General features: G+C 42.7%; 1 protein-coding gene across 1 annotated transcript in view; it reads right to left on the bottom strand.

Annotated features, from left to right (window-relative positions):
- The window catches only part of GLT8D2 (glycosyltransferase 8 domain containing 2), a 34,925-nt gene extending 26,348 nt beyond the window's left edge, over positions 1–8,577 (bottom strand). Inside the window, exons 1-3 of the mRNA XM_030214919.1 lie at positions 8,273–8,577; positions 8,076–8,141; positions 5,798–5,842 (exon numbers count right to left, since the gene is read on the bottom strand). Of these exons, the coding sequence (XP_030070779.1) occupies positions 5,798–5,816 (19 nt within the window). The 5' untranslated portion in view covers positions 5,817–5,842; positions 8,076–8,141; positions 8,273–8,577. The remainder of the gene's footprint in view (positions 1–5,797; positions 5,843–8,075; positions 8,142–8,272) is intronic.
- Between the last annotated feature and the right edge of the window lie 10,332 nt (positions 8,578–18,909).

Raw genomic sequence — 18,909 nt, 5'->3', positions numbered from 1 at the left:
TATACTGTTCCGATCATGTTCAAGTGCAAATGAAACAATCATTGTGGTCCTATCAGTAATAGTTTCAACTGAGTTCTCCAAAAAAGCAGTTATGTTTAACTCAGGTTGCGTTTTTTCTGGCAATGTTCTTAAAGTGGTAATATATTGAGCATTGGTAATAGGTGGAAGAGCTTCAGGGGATAAACCCAAAACCTCTTTAAAATATTTATTCAACATATCCCTGCTGGAAATAAGCGGGGAATTAGGGAAATTCAGAAAACGCAAGTTGTTCCTCCTGGTTTGGTTTTCTAAATACTCAAGTTTCCGTGACTGAATATTGTTAGTTTTAACCATATCTGAGGAAAATTGTTTGAGAAGTTTAATTTCAGTCTCCAAAAGTTCCACTTTAGTATTTTGTTCTAGGACATTTTCAGTAACTTGTTGTGATTTTTTTTATCTCCGCCACTTCTCCACCCCAAAAGTTAGAGCCTTGTTGAATGTTCTTGTTTAACACTTGGATAGTGTCCCATAACATTTCAAGGGTTATAACAGACGGTCTTACAATACCTCCAATATTCTGGGGAGAGTCCTCCTGTAGATTTAATGGCATAGATGTTAGTTCTGCCTGCACCGATGTTCCGACAGGAGTAGGAGTGGCTGTTGGGCCTCCACCTGTAGCCGCCGGGACAATACCTTCCGTGGGAGTTCCCATAAGCTGCAGCACTCCAACCTCCAATTCTCTCCCCGGTCTTGGAGGCGCTGTCAACAAAGGAGGAGAAAGCGTCACTCCTTCGACGCTATGCGCGAGCTCCTCTACAGGGCTTCCCGAAGGGCATGGTTGTTCTCCCGGCGTCTGCGCTCACATCTCTTCGAGAGTCAACTGGCGCATGGCTGGGGCTTGCACCGCACTCGTGGAGGTGAGTGTCCCGGATTTTCCCTTCCTTTTCCCCATTGTGGTTGGGTTCTAGGATTCTCCACGGCCTGAAAGACTGCACGGAGATCAGAGCTAACGTAGCGCACGTCCACTCAGAAGCTCCATCTTGGATCGTGTCTTCTTTCCTTTTATATTGCCGCCCTATACATCTGGAATAGACTTCCTGAATCAGTATGTCAAGCTCCAGCTCTGGCCATCTTCAAAAGATCTAAGCTAAAAGCGCACCTTTTTTAAGCTGCTTTTAACTCATACCTCCTATTTTGTTCAGTACCCATGTCTATTTTATCATTCCCACCTTAAATAATTCCCTTATTTGTCCTTTTTGTCTGTCTTGATTAGATTGTAAGTTCTGTCGAGCAGTGTACAGTGCTGCTTACGTCTAGTAGCGCTATGGAAATAAGTAGTAGTAGCAGTAGTCTTTGGGATTCCGGAATCTTGTTATTCTTTTGGATTCTGCACAGTATCTTGCTACTCTTTGTCCTTATCTCTTATTTGTCTTGTTTGTCCTGATTAGCTTGTAAGCTCTGTCGAGCAGGGACTGTCTCTTACATGTTTAGTGAACAGCTCTGTGTACGTCTAGTAGTTCTATCGAAATGATAAGTTGTAGTAGTAGTAGAAGAGAAGGAGGGAAGATCATGGGAAAAAAACTGGGAGACAACCAGGATAGGGTGGTAGTAGTGAGGAGAAAGCTTCTAGTTCTTTGGGGGGGGGGGGCTAGAGATATGGGAGATCTGGAAAGGGACGTTTTGGAATATTGACAGGGATTTAAAAGAGGGTGAGAGTCTGAAAAGGGAGGTTATGGAATCTCAGGAGGATCCAGAAAATCTGGGAAGAGGAGAATAAAGCGTTCCTCCTCTGCTCTCGACTTGCTTCCTGAAACATCCCCAACCCACCCAGTTCCTCTTTCCCATACCCTGACCCCAGCTTCCCTCACTTTCACATATCCTCCAGGCCTAGGGCCAGGGCTGTACATGAGTTGTAGGCATCTTGGCAAACCTTCAGCTTGTCCTCCCCTCTAACCACTCTCCTGAAATGTTGATAATTAAACTCAACAGTTCTTATTACCCTAAATTCATGCTTCCCAAAACAATCTTGCACAAAATGGCTCTTATCAGGTATTAGGTTGCTCTCTTGAAACCTATAACAGTTGTGCCAGGAAATTAGCCAGCAGACACCTGTCTCATATTGACTATTCCCTCCCTCTCTCTCTCTCTCTCTCTCTCTCTCTCTCTCTCTCTCTCTTTCTACAAGCTTCTCCCATACTGCTTGCCTTTCTCCCTCTGGAAAGGCTCTAGATCAGTGTTTCCCAACCTTCTTCTGGAGGCTCATCTAACCAGTCTGGTTTTCAGGCTATTCATAATGAATATGAATGGCATACATTTGCATACATTGGAGACACACTGCATGCAAATCCTTCTCATGCATATTCATTGTGACAATCATGAAAACTCAACCAGACAGGTGTGTCTCCAGGAGAAGATTGGGAAACACGACACCCTGACATAATAGCCCAGACAAAAAAAAACCTGACAAAAAACCCCCCACCAAAACAGACTAAAAACAAAACAGACCATAACAAAAACAAAAAAAAAAACCCTTACAAAACAACCAACAACAAAACAGACCTAGACAAAATAGTCCCTTCCACAAATTAAACCCTGACAAAATAAATCAGATAAACCAAGTTCAAATAAACTAATCTAAAAAAAAGCTATTTTGATAAGGAACCATTATGTATCCAACCACATATGCCACAACCCATTTTGAGGGAATCTCAAAAGTTACAATCTTTTTTATTGCAAACGATTTTAACGGGATTCTTTTGTCACTAAACTATTTTGACGGGTCTTTAATGATGAAACTATTATAACGGACCTTGTTTGACCAGGTACCGGGAAAAACACTGCTCTAGAACATTCCTACACCTTATCAGTGACAACCTGGATCCAACCACATAGAGTGTCAGTACAGGAGTTGTTCAGGAGCTGGATCATCTAACCATAGGGTTACAGCAGTATTAGCATAAACCAATGCCTTTGCATTTGGGAGGTCTGGTGTGGGGGTATGGGTTTGGGGTTAAGGCTTGTAGTGAATTTAAACAGGTTTAATCTATGTTAACTCCTTTTTTTTCCATTCACAGCCTTCAAAAAAGTCCCAATATCATTTTACTAGTTACAAATGTCTTTGTGAATAGTGAAACAGTTTTGACAATTTTGCAGTTCTGCTGGTTTGAGATGTATCTCAGGATACAAAAACATCAGAAATGCAAGCCCACGGCAAACCACAGACACCAATGCAAAAACGTACATTGTTCCTCATTCCACAACATTTTCAAAGGTTTAACTATTTCCACCCAGACTATTTTATAGTGGAAATGTAATCATTTCTTTGTAGATTAGCTTCCTGCATTCAACTAGAGGCTCTACTGTAAAAACATGTTCCAAACAAAACTAAAACATTCTCCTGCATGGCACTGTATTATTGCAATGTGCTCTCACTGCAATTAAATCTGGAAAGGGATTTAGCCTGGTTTTGTAAACTATGCAAAACATGGTTATTTTCTGCTGGGAAAATCCACTACTTTTTTCTAGGAGAACCAGCATAAAATCTATTTTACTCTTTTCAGAACTGTTGGAAACAGATGGACTTTTGGTCTGTTCCAGTGTGGCAACACTTACATTGTTGTTACATTTGTAACCCGCACTTTCCCACTCATGGCAGGCTCAATGCGACTTACATGGGGCAATGGAGGGTTAAGTGACTTGCCCAGAGTCTCAAGGAGCTGCCTGTGCCTGAAGTGGGAATTGAACTCAGTTCCTCAATTCCCCAGGACCAAAGTCCACCACCCTAACCACTAGGCCACTCCTCCACTCCACTCTGACTGATATTTATTATTATTAATTTTATGGTGCTTATTGTAATTGTTATTTATATCGATTTATGTATTTTACCCCCCCCCCCCCCACACACACACACATGCACACACTTACTTAGCCGCTCTACCAGCTGCCAACACAACCCATTCAAAGTTAATGTGCTGTGTCGGAATTAGCGCATGACAGCCGCTAGTGTGGCTTAGTAAACGCGGGGGGGGGGAGGGGGGGTTAATATTGTTAATCTGCTCTGCAGTCCTGCATAGGAGGTCGATGTTTAGGGAGCTGTTTAGGAAGCTAAAAATATATATTTTTGTGTCAACTCAGAAGATATCTGACTTTCTCTTGTGATTGGTTAATTTATTTCATTTTGCATGCCTCTGGACTGCACCGGTCTCACAATCGCTCACGCTGTTGCACATTCTGACACTTGTCATACACCTGTTCGTTTTATTTATTTACAAATATTTATCCACACTCCCTTCTTTCTTACTCAATTGTAAATGCAATTAGATAAATAATTTGGAATAAACTTTTTTTACTATTAGTTTTATCTCGAGGCTTTTCCTCAATTTTGGTCTGCGGCCCTTGGGACAGGACCAGATACCACAGTTCCCTTTGCAGCCTGGTACACGTGCATGCTGAGTCTGGTCAGTAGATGTTTAGAGAGGCTAAATTAGAGTGAGGCAGGGTGAATTAAACTGTTTGGTGTATGTGTGTGTTGTGGGGGGGGGGGGGCGTAACACCCATGGCAGCAGTAAAGGGACAGTGGGGGCACTTTAAAATCTTAATACAATTATGATTTGCAATAACAAATAATATATATCAAAGTCTGTTGTATACATACAGCCCCACTAAGCAATCATACTTCACAAGGAGACATGAGATAAATATTCTACAAAACAGAAATGTAGCACTGGAAAAAAAAAATAGAGAAAAGAATACACATATACATTGCAGCTGTTACTTAAAACATTCCTCCAAACCCTTTAAAGAAGTACATATGAGAGACTTAACGCACCCTGTAACCCTCCCTTCCAGTCTCACCTGCACCCTGGTGCCACTTAAACACAGCAGAAAATAACCCTTTCACTGCTTGGCTCTCCCTTCATTATCTTTCTCTCTTTCATTTAATGCCTTTTTGAAAGAATTCACTCAAGGTGGTTATAGCATGAATTAGTTAAACATAAGCAATAGACAATTACAGCAGTAAAGATATTCAAATCAAACATATAAATAGCAAGTGACCGACTCACCTGCAAGTGCGCAGTAGAGACTTCCCTCTCTGTCCCGCCCTCACGTCAAGACGTGATGACATCAGAGGGCGGAACAGAGAGGGAAACGGAGTCGGAGTCACTGTTGGACGCTGCCACCTGGAAACGAACATCACGCGCATCAACCTCCACCCTCCCCCCCATCCCCGCCGCTGCTCCCGCCCCCCTCCGTATCGGGCCCCCTGCACTGACCTGACAGCGCCTCAGAGCGATCTGCTGCTGCCTGCAGTGCTTTCACATGGAGGTGAGAGGCGCTGTCAGGTCAGTGCAGGGGGCCCGGCACGGAGGGGGGAGGTAGCGGTGACAAGGAGGATAGCTGGAAATCTCGCCTGTTTTAACGGGCTTAACAGCTAGTAACAATATAAAGTATGGCTTGGTTTACTACTTACAATGTCAACACAATATGTAATAGAATATTTTAATAGACAGCATAGCGTATAATCAAAGATGGAACATCTGGCATATTTTTTGACAGGACCCCCCCCCCCCCCCCCCGTGATGTTATGTGGCTTCTCTTTCCGTTTTCCGAACCTGGGACCCTACTTTTACCACCGTTGTGAGCCGTGATCCTGCTTTTACTGCCTTTGTTTCTGCATTGTTTGAGGGGTTACCCTTGTTTTCCAAATTATACAATTTTCATTTATCCAACAACAGGTCGGTCCCATTTAGGTCAGATAAGCGAGACTTTACAGTACTACAAAGCAAAAAGAAGTGAAAAATATTGTCCATTCTCCTACCTTTTCTTAACAGAGCCATGTCTTTCTTTGGTTACAAATTCTGAGCTGTCAAAAGAAAAAACTCAAATTTTTGCACAATAGTGAAAATTGTCAGCTCCTAGGAGAGAGCACTGATGCTGGAGGAGGGCTTGGTTGCTTTGTTTTGAGCATCTTTCATCTGTACATTATGATTTTTAAAATCTTCAAGAAGCTTTATAGATATATTTGCATTAAGTGCACATATTCATACGGCTCACATATTTGTACATCTTGTTTATTTCTACCAATTTTTATGTTGTAGAGCTTGCTACTTTGGACGGCCATGTAGATTAGGGAAACCAGAAACAAATTTTAACAAAGGGGTTTTTTTTTGTGACACTTTTTTAGACATGATATATAGAATCTAGCCCTTAGTGCCTAACTTTAGACATGAGGATCTACATCAAATAAATCCTGGTGTAAATCTTCGCATCTAAATTAGGCCTGAATCCCCCTTATTCTATAACAGCGTGATAAATTCTAGGAACACCCATAACCATCCCCTGGTTGCGTCCCATTTTCAGAACCACATGTAAATGTTGCACACAGATCTGCATGATTAAAAATGCATGCATAAATTTAAATTAAGGCCAATTAGTGCTGATTATTAGCACCCAATTATCAGTGCTAATTGGCTCATCAATTAAATTGTGCGTGCAAATTAGGAACATGCCCAAATTTGCACATGCAATTTAAGTGCCATTTATAGAATTTGGGAGGAAATATTTCTTTTTAGCCCTGTCTTAGAATATTTTTTTATACAGTAACATATAACATAGTAGATGACGACAGAAAAAGACCTCTTCGGTCCATCCAGTCTGCCCAACAAGACAAACTCATATGTGCTACTTTCTGTGTATACCTGACCTTGATTTGTATCTACAGTGTATTTATGTATCTCAAGGGGCTCTTTTACTAAGTTGTGCTAAGAAATGGATTTACTGTGCTACTTTGCAGGACTTTCAGTGCGCCAAATTCCTATTCTGCTCATAAACAAATATAAATCTAGTGTTGTCACAGAAAAGCATTGCACTACAAACTGAGGGGCCCTTTTACTAAGTGACAGTAAGCCCACTATGGGCTTACTATGCGCCAATCTGGAGCTTCTGCTGATTGTAGTTCCACCCCCAGTTCGCGGCATTTCCGCAGAATATATCAAAAATGATTTCCACAGTGTAATAAAAGTGAATTTTAAAGATTGTTTTTTCAACTCTGTCTTGACCAACCAGTGCACTCGGGGTCTGTATTGTTGATTAGAAGTAATTCTGTTTAAAAATGGTTGTTTAACTTTGATTGTGTGAAAATAAGTTGGAATGCAGACGATAAGACACAGCTCTAATTAATTTGGTATGTGAAGAGGAGGATGGTGCTTGTTTTCGGAGTTCAGCCTGGCCACCTGGACTTGGAAAACACGTGAGCAAAATATAAATAAATAAATGACCCAGTGCCAGATTCAGTAAATGGTACCCAGAGCCTTATTTGATAAGCATACGTCAATAGGAGAAAAACTCTAGGCAGACTTTTACTAAGCAGTGGTAGCATTTTGTTTACCGTCAGCTGATTTCTACTGCAAACTAAAAACAATACCGTGGCTTAGTAAAAGACCCTCTTAAGAAGAGGCCTCTGAAAATTAAAACAGCATGAAGAAAGTTCTTCTAATAATCAGAGGTCCTTTAGATTTTGAACCATTCTGCACCCCAGAAAAATACTGTCTCAGCATAGCATAAAACCTTGCAGCTTCAGAGATAACAAGTTACCCATTTCTAGGCCAGAGAGTTTTGGCTCGACCTGGTTTTGAACTTAACATTCCAGAGAAGTGTGGGATTTGTAGTATCTGATCCTGCCCACTGAAATCAATGCTGCAAGTCCCACAATGCATTAGGATGGGGTGATCAGAAATCCAGGACTGTCCCAAAATCTCCAGCCTGGAACTGGGCAACTTGGGCATCTCTTATGAACTCCACAAAAGGGGGGGGGGGGGGTAGAATCCTCTGGAAACAATGCAAGTGTTGAGGAAGCATTGTTAGAAATCTCAGAGACTGAGATCATCTCCCGGGCATGGGGGTGAGGTTCATTCCTGTTTTGGCACACATTTGGCCAGACTGTCCAGACACAAAACAGTTCCCCATGTTTACAACCAAAAACAGTGACTTTATACACACTTTATGCATGCCTCATTTGCCTTTGGTGATCTATGTTATACACTTGGGACACTTCAAAACATTTCATGCTATTCTGTCCGGTAACTAACGGTACCTACCCCAGTTGCAGCCAGCTACTCATGCCATGTCTGTCTTGCCCATAGTTCTCAAGTGCTCCGGTCTCCCTGCAAGGAAGGAAGACACGTTGAAATATGGTAAAGAACTGCCCTCAAATGTGTCGTCTTGGTTTTCTGTAATGATTTACACTCTTTTCGGTTGGATTGAGTTGTTGTTTTTTCTAAATAACACGCTTTACCTCGCTTCTCCTTGACAAGCTCCTCAGAAGTACAACGTTGCATTTGCTAAACGAGTTCCAGATGTGCGCTTCCATCCCCTCCCTCTTTGCCTCACATCCATTCCTGCTGCTCACAAATCCACCCAGAAAGAAATGAAGTGGACAAAAATATCACTTTCTTTAACACGATCTTCATTCAGTCACGTCTAAAGGAAACAAAACCACGGGTTAACGTCCCGACTGAAAATAAGGGCTCTGGCAACGTGATTAAAATGTACGTTCTTTCAGCTTGCGTGTCAAACTTTCCAGAGCTGAGAGCTCTGAAAGGGGAGAGGGTGGGCTCAAGGAAATGCTAGAACGGTGTTCATTTCTATTTGAGAAGAACTTATGTAAACTAACTTTTAGAAGGAAGGAAAGGGAAAATTAATTTTGCTTTCACAAAGGAGAGCTGTTAACGATGCGGAAAATAGAATGCTCTGGAATGTATTTTGCCTATTTCTGTGTTATGACTACAGTAAAAAGGGAGCAAAATTTCAGATATAAATATTTTGGTTTGGTGTGGAGGTATTGTTCATACGTGTTCTCAAATATAATAAAAGTTTATTAGCATATTTTACACTAATTTGCTTTTAATTAATGTTGGACAAGGGGGGGGGGGGGGCTTGGAATCAAAATAGAAATAGATAACATGGGCACCAGGGGAAGAGGGATGGTTTTGATCTGCCTATCATCTCAGAATCTTGGAAAAGACGTTTTGGGGAAAACCAAAGACCTTTAGTCTGCATAGTTTAGATACTTGCAAAGCACACATACCTGAGCAGAATAAAGCCAGATATTCTCTCCCTCCTCTCAAGCCAGACAGCACATTATTATTATTTTACAATATGAAGAAAAGTGCCAACAGCTGAATATTTCCAGATATTCAGTCATGTTCAGGAGTGAGGGATTTTGCAAAATTAAAGCCAGTGGGAAGGGTTTAATACTACTTCTTACCAGTCTCAAATAAATCTCAGCATCTGAAATATTTTGAAAGAGAAATTTAGAAAAATAAACTGGAGAAGTGATCATTTTCCCTTGAAATAAATTAAATAATGGGTCTTTTAGGAGGGAGAAAGTGGAAAATGATAAGTCCTTTGGCCATTATGAGAGGAGCCTCCTTCCTAAAGAATGAACCTTATCGAGAGGTCCTTTTAGTAAGCTATGGTAAAAGGGGGCCTGTGCTAGTGTCAGTGCATGTTTTTGAAGCACACTGAGACCCCCCCCCCCCCATTTTACTGCAGCGGGTAAAAGGCTGTGCATTTCTGGGAAAAAGAAATGGCTGTGTGGTAAGCAGTGGCGTAGCAAGGATGGGGCGGTGGGGGCGGTCCGCCCCGGGTGCACGCCGCTGGGGGGAGGGGTCAGCTCCGCTGGTTCCCTGCTCCCTCTGCCCCGGAGCAGGTTACTTCCTGTTCTGGGGCAGAGGGAGCAGGGAACCAGCGGAACTGACACCCCCCCCCCCCCGAGCGGTGTGCACATGGCACAGGCAAGAATGCACTCGGGGGGGGGCTTGGGTGATGCGCCAGGGGGGGTTGATGCGCCGAGGGAGGGGGTGTCATGCTGCACCCGGGGGGGGGGGTGCAGCGGCAAACAGCCCCTGGTGGCAGCCACCCTCGCTATGCCACTGGTGGTAAGTGAACCATTTTGTTGGGGACCCCTTACCGCCACCTATTGAGATAGCAGTAAAGGCTCACTCGCTAACCCAGCAGTAACCAGGCAGCGATTACCACTGGTTAAGTTCAGCACCACAAAAATAGGACATATTTTTGTAGCGCCGGAAATGATGCGCAGTAGGGGTGGGAACTACCACTGGGCTCCTACGGTAGCCCTGCGGTAGATCAGAAATGGCGTGCGGCAAGCCTGCAGTGGGCTTACAGCTGCTTAGTAAAACGGACCCCAAATGACATTGCAGACGTCGGATCTTAAGCACTGGAGGAAGCTTAAGAAGATCATGGTGGTTGATGATTTTCCCAGGGATTAGAAAGATAGTAATCATATAACTCCTAGTCAAAAGTGACAGACTGAGCCAGCCTTGCATTTACTGCCATCGGATGCAAAGCTCTTATTTTTTGAAAGAAAAGCTGGACTGCTTTTCTCTGCATGGAAAGGGATCCAACCAGGATTGGCTCAGCCTGTCCCCTATGCCATGGTGTTATATAGTTATTTATTTATTTATGATCACATTTATACCCCACATTTTCCCAACTGCGTCAGGCTCAATGTGGCTTACATCACACTGCAAAGGCAAACACCAATCCAATTAAGCTAATACAAAATAAAACCTACATAAGAAATAATTGAGAGGATGGGGAAGGAACAAAAGGAACAGGGAAACCAGGGGAGAGGAGGGAAGGGTGGATGTGTCCAGAATTGTCATAAAATTGATGTATATCAAGCAGTGGAGACCCCAGCTGAGTCCTTGGGGTAGGCCTTTCCTTTCCAAATAAGATGGTCTTAAGAGATTTCCTGAAATTTAGATGATTTTGGTTTGTTTGGTTTATAGTTATGTTGGCAAGGCTTGTCATAGAAATGGATACTGATGGCATAAAGAAGTATGCTTAAATTTCTCCAACTAGGACCTTTAGCTTTGGAGGTGAGTTAAAAATAATAAAGCTAAAATAAACCAGCTGCCTGTATTATGAAGTAATGTATAAACCATGCCTTTGCACTTCAAGATAGGTTCACTTATTATCCTGTAGGGCCACCGTTAATGTTTATTTCAATTTTGTTATTTGATCATAACCCCATGTGAGATTTATTTTGTGCAAGTTTATGTATGCACATTTTTGGAGATAGTTGTGAGAGAAAGAATGCTCGAGGAAGTTACATGGAAATACTTTTAAAACAAAGAGGAGGAAATATTTTTTTCACTCATCAAATAGTTAAGCTCTGGAACTCTTTGCCGGAGGAGGTGGATTTAAAAAAGGTTTGGACAAATACCTGGAGGAAAAGTCCATAGTCTGCTATTGAGACAGACATGGAACGCAACTGCTTGCCCTGGGATTTGTAGTATGGAGTGTTGCCACGATTTGGGTTTCCGCCAGGTACTTGTGACCTAGCTTGGCCACTGTTTGGAAAACAGGATACTGGCCTAGGTGGACCATTGGTCTGATCCAATATGGCTACTCTTATGTTCTTATGGCCTACCTACATTTCCTGATGAACTTCAAGAGCTGTGCCTGAGTAGCAAGTAAGACACAGATAAAATAACTTGAAACTTACAGGAAACAGCTGATTGTGTAAGGGAGAGCTAATAACAAAAGCTGCTGTGGCTATAGGTGAACTGGATTTAAATAGTACTTTATATTTTAAATCTGTTTATTATGGAACAAGACATAACTTAACACATCAGCTAGAAACATCCACCAATTCAAGCACACATTATTGCGATAGTTACAGAACTTTCAGCTGTCTATACAATAATCACCCTGTTCCATATGTTTTTCTATTTCCCCCCTCCCTCTATCACCCCTTTCCCCCCCACTTCTTCCCTAACCCTCCCTCCCACCCTCCCATGCCTCCGAGACTACTGTTACACAATATTTCTCTGTCCTCCTTCCTTGACATTGTTATAAATTTAACAGGTGTCCCCGTGCTGCTGGCGTTAGCGTTTGCCAGAATGGTGCCCATCTCCGTTCAAACTGCTGTCCTCTTTTATTGTCCAACTGCACTATATCAAATCTCTCCATTCTCATTAAAGTTATCATCTGGGTCCTCCACTGTTGTAGAGTTGGAACTTTCGATGCCATCCATTCCAGCAGAATCACCTTCTTGGCTGCAATGACCGCCCTGTTTGTGAATTCTTTAAGTCCTTTAGGTTTTGGGGCCACAATTTTTACATGGCCGAACAATAGTTTGTAATCTTAAATAGTACTTTAAAAGAAAGAGAAGGATCACTTAAATCTGCACTTGTGTTTGAAACTATGAAAAGAGGGAGAACGATTAACGATTATGAATTAAGTGATACAACATTTGCTGGTTGAAATACAAAAGAGCATTGTCTTTCTGTAAGAAGATGCGAGAGAGCTTTTTCTATCAAGTAGTAATTACCCTGCTCCCATTTCCATTACACCCCAGGCACATTTTTAATTTTTAGACCCTTACTCCAATTAAGAGTCAGTTAGGCATTTATATTCACAAATGAGTAACCTTGATTTCAGGGACAAATTTTAGTCCTTTTACTGGTTATTGTCAAATTAATGTGAAATACACCAAGTAAATGAATAAATGTAAAGGATTAAGCACCCTCCCACTCCAAACAACTTTAAATAACTAATAGCAACATGAAGATGCAGACAGCAGTGAGATGGAAGCTACCCAGTCTTTTGCACCATAAGCCATATGAATCATTATCTACCAGATGGTGAGAGATTGTAAGTATGTGCCTGGTGCAAAGAGCTCCTGAACTTCAGTGAATGAGTTTGATCTCTTGGGTCAGAGTATCAGGCATGGTGGAGCTGAGGCACACAGAAAGGTAAATAGAGAAGCTCTTCAGCTTAGCAGCCCTTATGCTGCTTAGGAGGAGCAAGGTCACCTAAAAGGAAAAGATTGCCTAAGTGTTGCAAAAAAAATAATCCTCTAGCTAGGGTTTGTCCTGCAGGTAGTGCCTAGCATCAAGGATGTGTCTCCAGGGGATGTGCCTAGAAAGGAAGAATTAGAACTGCCATTGTAGTTGGCAAGTCAATCATTAGGAATGTAGATATCGAAATTAGGAACGTAACAAAAAAAAATCCAAAAGAACTGGGAACACAACAAAGGAGAAATGTAAATTTATGGACCTTTGGTCTGACTCAGTCTGGCACATCTTATGTTCTCATGCTGCTAACTGTCTTGACCACATCTTCCAGCAACAAATTTCATGGTACATTGAGTGAAAATACTTTTTTACAATTTGTTTAAAATGTGACACATTATTTTTATGGAGTGTTCCCTCATCATAGTACTATTTGAAAGGGTAAACAACTTTTTAATATTAACATCCCATATCACTCATGATTTTACAGACTTCTATCATACCATCACTCATGATTTTACAGACTTCTATCATACCTTCTCTGTCATCTCTACTCCAAAATGAAGAATTGTAACTTGTTTAGCTTTTTTTTCATCCTTATCCTCATCTTGGTTGCCCTTCAGTATCTTTTCTAGTTTCAATATATCTTTTTTGATTTGGGATAGCCAGAATTGCAGACAATACACAAGGTGCAATCATATCATGGCTCATTACAGAAGGATCATAATATGGTTTAATTCTTCATCCCTTTCTCAATAATTTTTAGCTTTCTATTGGCTTTTATAACAATTGTACACTGAGCCAAGGATTTCAATGTATTTTTTCCCCTGGATGATGACTCCTAATATGGAACTCAGCATCATGTAAGATTATTTCTCCCTATACATATCACTTTACATTTGTTCACATTAAGGCCGGATTCTATATATGGTGCCCAGATTTGCGTGCCCAAGATGCACACACAAATTAATTGCTTAACGAGCTCAATATCAATAATTGGATGCTAACAACCAATTATGGAGTTCAGCAGGTGTAAGTCTGGCATCCTAAGTTAGAGGCAAGATCTACGCTTAAGCACTATTCTATAAAGGGTGAAAAAAATGGTAGCACCCAAAGGGCATCCTGGGATGCAACGGGTATGGTTAGTCTGACAAATAAGGGAATTTTTCTCTCATTTGGTAGTCTGGGTTACGACTAACAAATAAGGGAGAAAAATGTCTTATTTAGCAGATTGATCCCACTTGGTCCATCTCATGATGCACTACACAGAGGCTCCACCATCTTGCAAGATGGCGGCGTTGGAGACAGGATTGATGGGCATTGCTCCTGCCTCTTAAGGTATGACGGAGGGGGATTGGGGAGCCCCTAGATGACAGGAAATGATTTTTTTAATTGGGGAGGGAAGGGGGATCATGTCAGGTGGGGGGGGGGGGGGGTCTGCTAGATACCAGGGATTTTGTTTATTAAGCAGGGATTGGGGACTCAGTTCTGGGAGTGAGAGGCCGTCAGCTGGTGTTTTGTGGGTTTTTTTAAATGTCACCCTTCCTGTCAGTGTGTGAGACAACCACTGTTCATGCACTGACTGGAAGGGTGACATTTTGCTATGAGCTGTGGACTTGTGCCAGTAATTTGCATGCTTATTAATTTGCATGCTTATTGATTCAGCATGCTGAAATATATTTGGATCATTAATTTTGCAGTAAAAGCCACATAGCTTTCAGCTTAGCCCCTCAGTCATCTATACAGTTCTATGCATCTGGGCAGAATAGTTTATAACCTCATTACCACTGATTATTTTTGTTTGTTTGTTTGTTTGAATTTAAAAGGTGTTTTATTGAAAACAATACCAGGAGAATGTTATAAAGGACAAATTGATTTTTAGAACACTGGGTTGTACACCTTCTGGTCATGCTGATTTCTTATTCTTTATTTTGTCAATTTACTCCATCACATCTTCCAGGTTTACCATGATATGCTTCAGTTGATCTGAGTCATCAGTATTTCCAATGTGGGCCTCTCCATAATGTTCTCATCACTAAAGACTGAAGTAAATAATTTAGAGGTTATATTAGCCCTCAACTCAAGTCACTTCACTGGCTTCCTATCCGTTTCTGCATACAGTTCGAACTCCTCTTATTGACCTATAAGTGCATTCACTCTGCAGCTCCTCAGTACCTCTCCACTCTCATCTCTCCCTACATTCCTCCCCGGGAACTCCGTTCACTGGGTAAATCTCTCTTATCTGCATCCTTCTCCTCCACTGCTAACTCCAGACTCCGTTCCTTTTATCTTGCTGCACCATATGCCTGGAATAGACTTCCTGAACCGGTACATTAAGCTCCATCTCTGGCCGTCTTCAAATCTAAGCTAAAAGCCCACCTTTTTGATGCTACTTTTAACTCCCAACCCTTATTCACTTGTTCAGAACCCTTATTTTATCATCCTCACTTTAATATTCCCTTATCTCTTGTTTGTCCTGTTTGTCTGTCCTAATTAGATTGTAAGCTCTGTCGAGCAGGGACTGTCTCTTCATGTTCAAGTGTACAGCGCTGCATACGTCTATTAGCGCTACAGAAATGATAAGTAGTAGTAGGTCCTTTTACTATGCTTTTGTCCCTACAATGAGCTTCTTTTCAAAATCTTATAGCCTTCCTTATGACATTTTTTCAGCTTATCTTTATGTTCTTTCTTATTTTCTTCATTTGGATCCACTTTCTAGTTTTTGAAAGATGTCCTTTTGGTTTTACTAGCCTTTTTTATTTTACCATTTAACCACGTAGGCAGAGTATTGTTCTTTCACTGACCTTTTCAATAAACAGAATTCCATTTGGTCAGAGCTTCTAAGAGAGTATTTTAAAACAATGTCCAAAACTGTATGCAAACTATAAGCTTTTACAGTTGCTTTTCTTTACTCTTTTTTTTGTAACCATTCTCTTCATTTTATCTCTTCTGAAGGTTAAATACTAGGCCAGTTCAAGTTTATTTCATTCTTGATATACCGCCCTGGAGCGGTCACGTTTTCCAAAAAGCAGGAACTAGGTTTGTGAGCCCTTGGGCCACTGCCGAGGAGCGGCAGTGGCAGGCAAAACCACCCCAAACCGGGATAAGGCAGAACTCTGACAGGGCCAGCTAGACTTCACCTGCACTTGACCACCGTTCCTCAGGAGTTGAGCCCCTGAGTGCAGGTGGCCGGCAGGACTCACTGGACAGGGCCGGAACTGGATACCAGCAGGATACCCAAAGGGACTAGAACACACAGGGAGGCTAGGCAGAATACTAGACTAGGACTCTCAGACAAGGGACAGAACTGAAAGCTACATGCTAATTTTATAACAATGCGCATAAATTTTAGGAATGCCCAAACCCATCCATGCTCCTTCCATGAACATGCCCTGTTTTCGGATCCATGCACTAGAATTTATAAGCACCTATTTATAGAATATGCCTAAAAAGATGCACATGTAAATTCTAACTATTGCCAATTAGTGCTGATAATTGCTTGCTCTTGCCCAGTTATTGGCACTGAGTGGCTTGTAGTTGCGTGCAAATTGGATAGACGTCCAAATTTGCGAGTGTAACTAAAAGCACCTTATATAGCATCCAGGGGTATGGTCCTTGTGGAAAAATGCGGGACAGGGTTCCCAAACTCCCCCAACAGGCTGTGTGCCTCCTTCAGTCTCAGACAGTCTCTACTCCTCTTCCTCCGCTCTCGATCTCAGTTGATAACACACTCATCCGCCCCTTCTCATCTGCCCACAACCTCGGAGTCATCTTCGACTTCTCCCTCTCTTTCTCTGCGCAAATCCAGCAGACAGCCAAGACCTGTCGCTTCTTCCTCTTTAACATCAGCAAAATTCGCCCCTTCCTCTCTGAGCACACCACCCGAACTCTCATCCACGCTCTCATTACCTCTCGCCTTGTCTACTGCAACCTACTCCTCACTGGCCTCCCACTTAACCACATATCCCCCCTTCAATCCGTTCAGAACTCTGCTGCACGTCTTATAGTCCGCCAGAACCGATATACTCATATCACCCCTCTCCTTAGGTCACTTCACTGGCTTCCGATCAGATACCGCATTCAGTTCAAGCTTCTCCTTCTTACCTACAAATGCACTCAGTATGCAGCCCCTCATTACCTCTCTACCCTCATCTCCCCTTACGTTCCCGCCCGAAACCTCCGCTCACAGGACAAATCCCTCCTCTCAGTACCCTTCTCCACGACTGCCAACTCCAGGCTCCGCCCATTCTGCCTCGCCTCACCCTATGCTTGGAATAAACTTCCTGAGCCCTTACGCCAAGCCCCCTCCCTACCCATCTTCAAATCCTTACTCAAAGGCCACCTCTTCAATGTTGCTTTCGGCACCTAACCTCTATACTTTTCAGGAAATCTAGACTGCCCCAATTTGATGACCCCTACTTGACTAACTGTATATTTGTCCTTTAGATTGTAAGCTCTTTGACCATGGACTGTCATTCTATGTTGAATTGTACAGCGCTGCGTAACCCTAGTAGCGCGTTAGAAATGTTAAATAGTAGAAGTAGTAGTAGACAGATGTGGGGTCTTCCGTGACATGAAGGCCCAGGGCCGTTGCCTTGTTTACACCTCCTCTCCCCCCCCCCCCCCCCCCGGGCCAGGCCAGCTCTGACATACAAGACTAGCCAGGGGTGTAGCCTGGCAGAAGTTCATTTTTGGACGGCCCTGGGGTAGACCACATGTTTTCTCTCATCCCTCCCCCCCGGCACCCCTGTAGCGGAGCAGGCACTGAGTATGCACGTGATGGGAGTGTTGGCAACCTGGCATCGGCAGCTGAAGTACACCACTGCCTTTTTTCTTTGCTACTCAGGTAGCATAGGAAGGGGCTTGGGCATCAGACCCCTTTCAGCTGGCATAGCTTGGGCATCCCTGGCAGCCATTCCACGGATGCCACTTCAGAACCTACAGTGAGGAGGAGGCCCAGGTGAGTCTGCAGGGATTCCTGGATTTATAAAAGTTTATCGACATGATAATTTTAAGATACTATAATACATATAAATGGTTAAAAGAAAAGGAAAGCCCTCAAAGTTCGAAATGCCTTATATGTTGATAAGGTGTGGCTGCCTTCAACAACCTTTCTTTAAACAAGAGTTCTTCATAGTACTCGAGTGTAAATTGCAGGTTTTGCTTCGAATGCATTCATAAATTGCTTCCCCCCTACCCTCGTCCTACCTCTGTTACCTGTCCACTGATATTCTTTGGTGTGATTACCTGATTATTTCTTGTAATTTGTAATTCCTACCCCTGTTATTAAAATTTAATAAAAAAATTTCTTTAAAAAAAAGTAAAACATGGAAAAGAAAATAAGATGATACCTTTTTTTATTGGACATAACTTAATACATTTCTTGATTAGCTTTCGAAGGTTGCCCTTCTTCGTCAGACCGGAAATCGAAGAAGGGCAACCTTCGAAAGCTAATCAAGAAATGTATTAAGTTATGTCCAATAAAAAAGGTATCATCTTATTTTCTTTTCCATGTTTTATTTTGTTTGATTTCTATTGATAACCTTAAGAGTGGACTAACACGGCTACCACACTCCTCTACTTAAAAAAAAAAGAAAAGGAAAGCTAAGAGGGAATTGGGATGATTAATACAAAATCCGACCTCACTGTACTCCGTTCTGTGCCTCGTCCATCGGAGTAGTTTGCCTGTTTACTTGCAGGGCCCCCCCACGTCCACCCAAAACTACCCTTGACCTCGTATGAAAGTGCTAACGTCATCACTGTCCCCCTCCTCCCCCCCCCCCAACTTGTCGTGTGACTGAAGACCCACGTCCGGCCGGCGTCCGCAGCGTCTTCAGCAGCTCCCCTCCACCCGTATCCATGGAGACCCGAATCCTCAGCTCCCCCCCACGCCCCACCCATGTCCATGGAGACCTGTGCTCAGTTCCCCTCCACCCGTATCCATGGAGACCCGAGTCCTCAGCTCCGCCCCCCACCCGTGTCCATGGAGACCCGAGTCCTCAGCTCCCCCTCCCATCCGTGTCCATGGAGACCCGAGTCCTTAGCTCCCACCTCTTGCGCCCCGTTGCATTATGGGAGCAGAGGCTGGCTTGCTCGGGGGGGGCGGGAA

This window comes from Microcaecilia unicolor, chromosome 9, assembly GCF_901765095.1.
Source record: "Microcaecilia unicolor chromosome 9, aMicUni1.1, whole genome shotgun sequence".
NCBI classification, from domain to species: Eukaryota; Metazoa; Chordata; class Amphibia; order Gymnophiona; family Siphonopidae; genus Microcaecilia; species Microcaecilia unicolor.
This window is presented reverse-complemented; position numbering and strand designations above follow the sequence as displayed.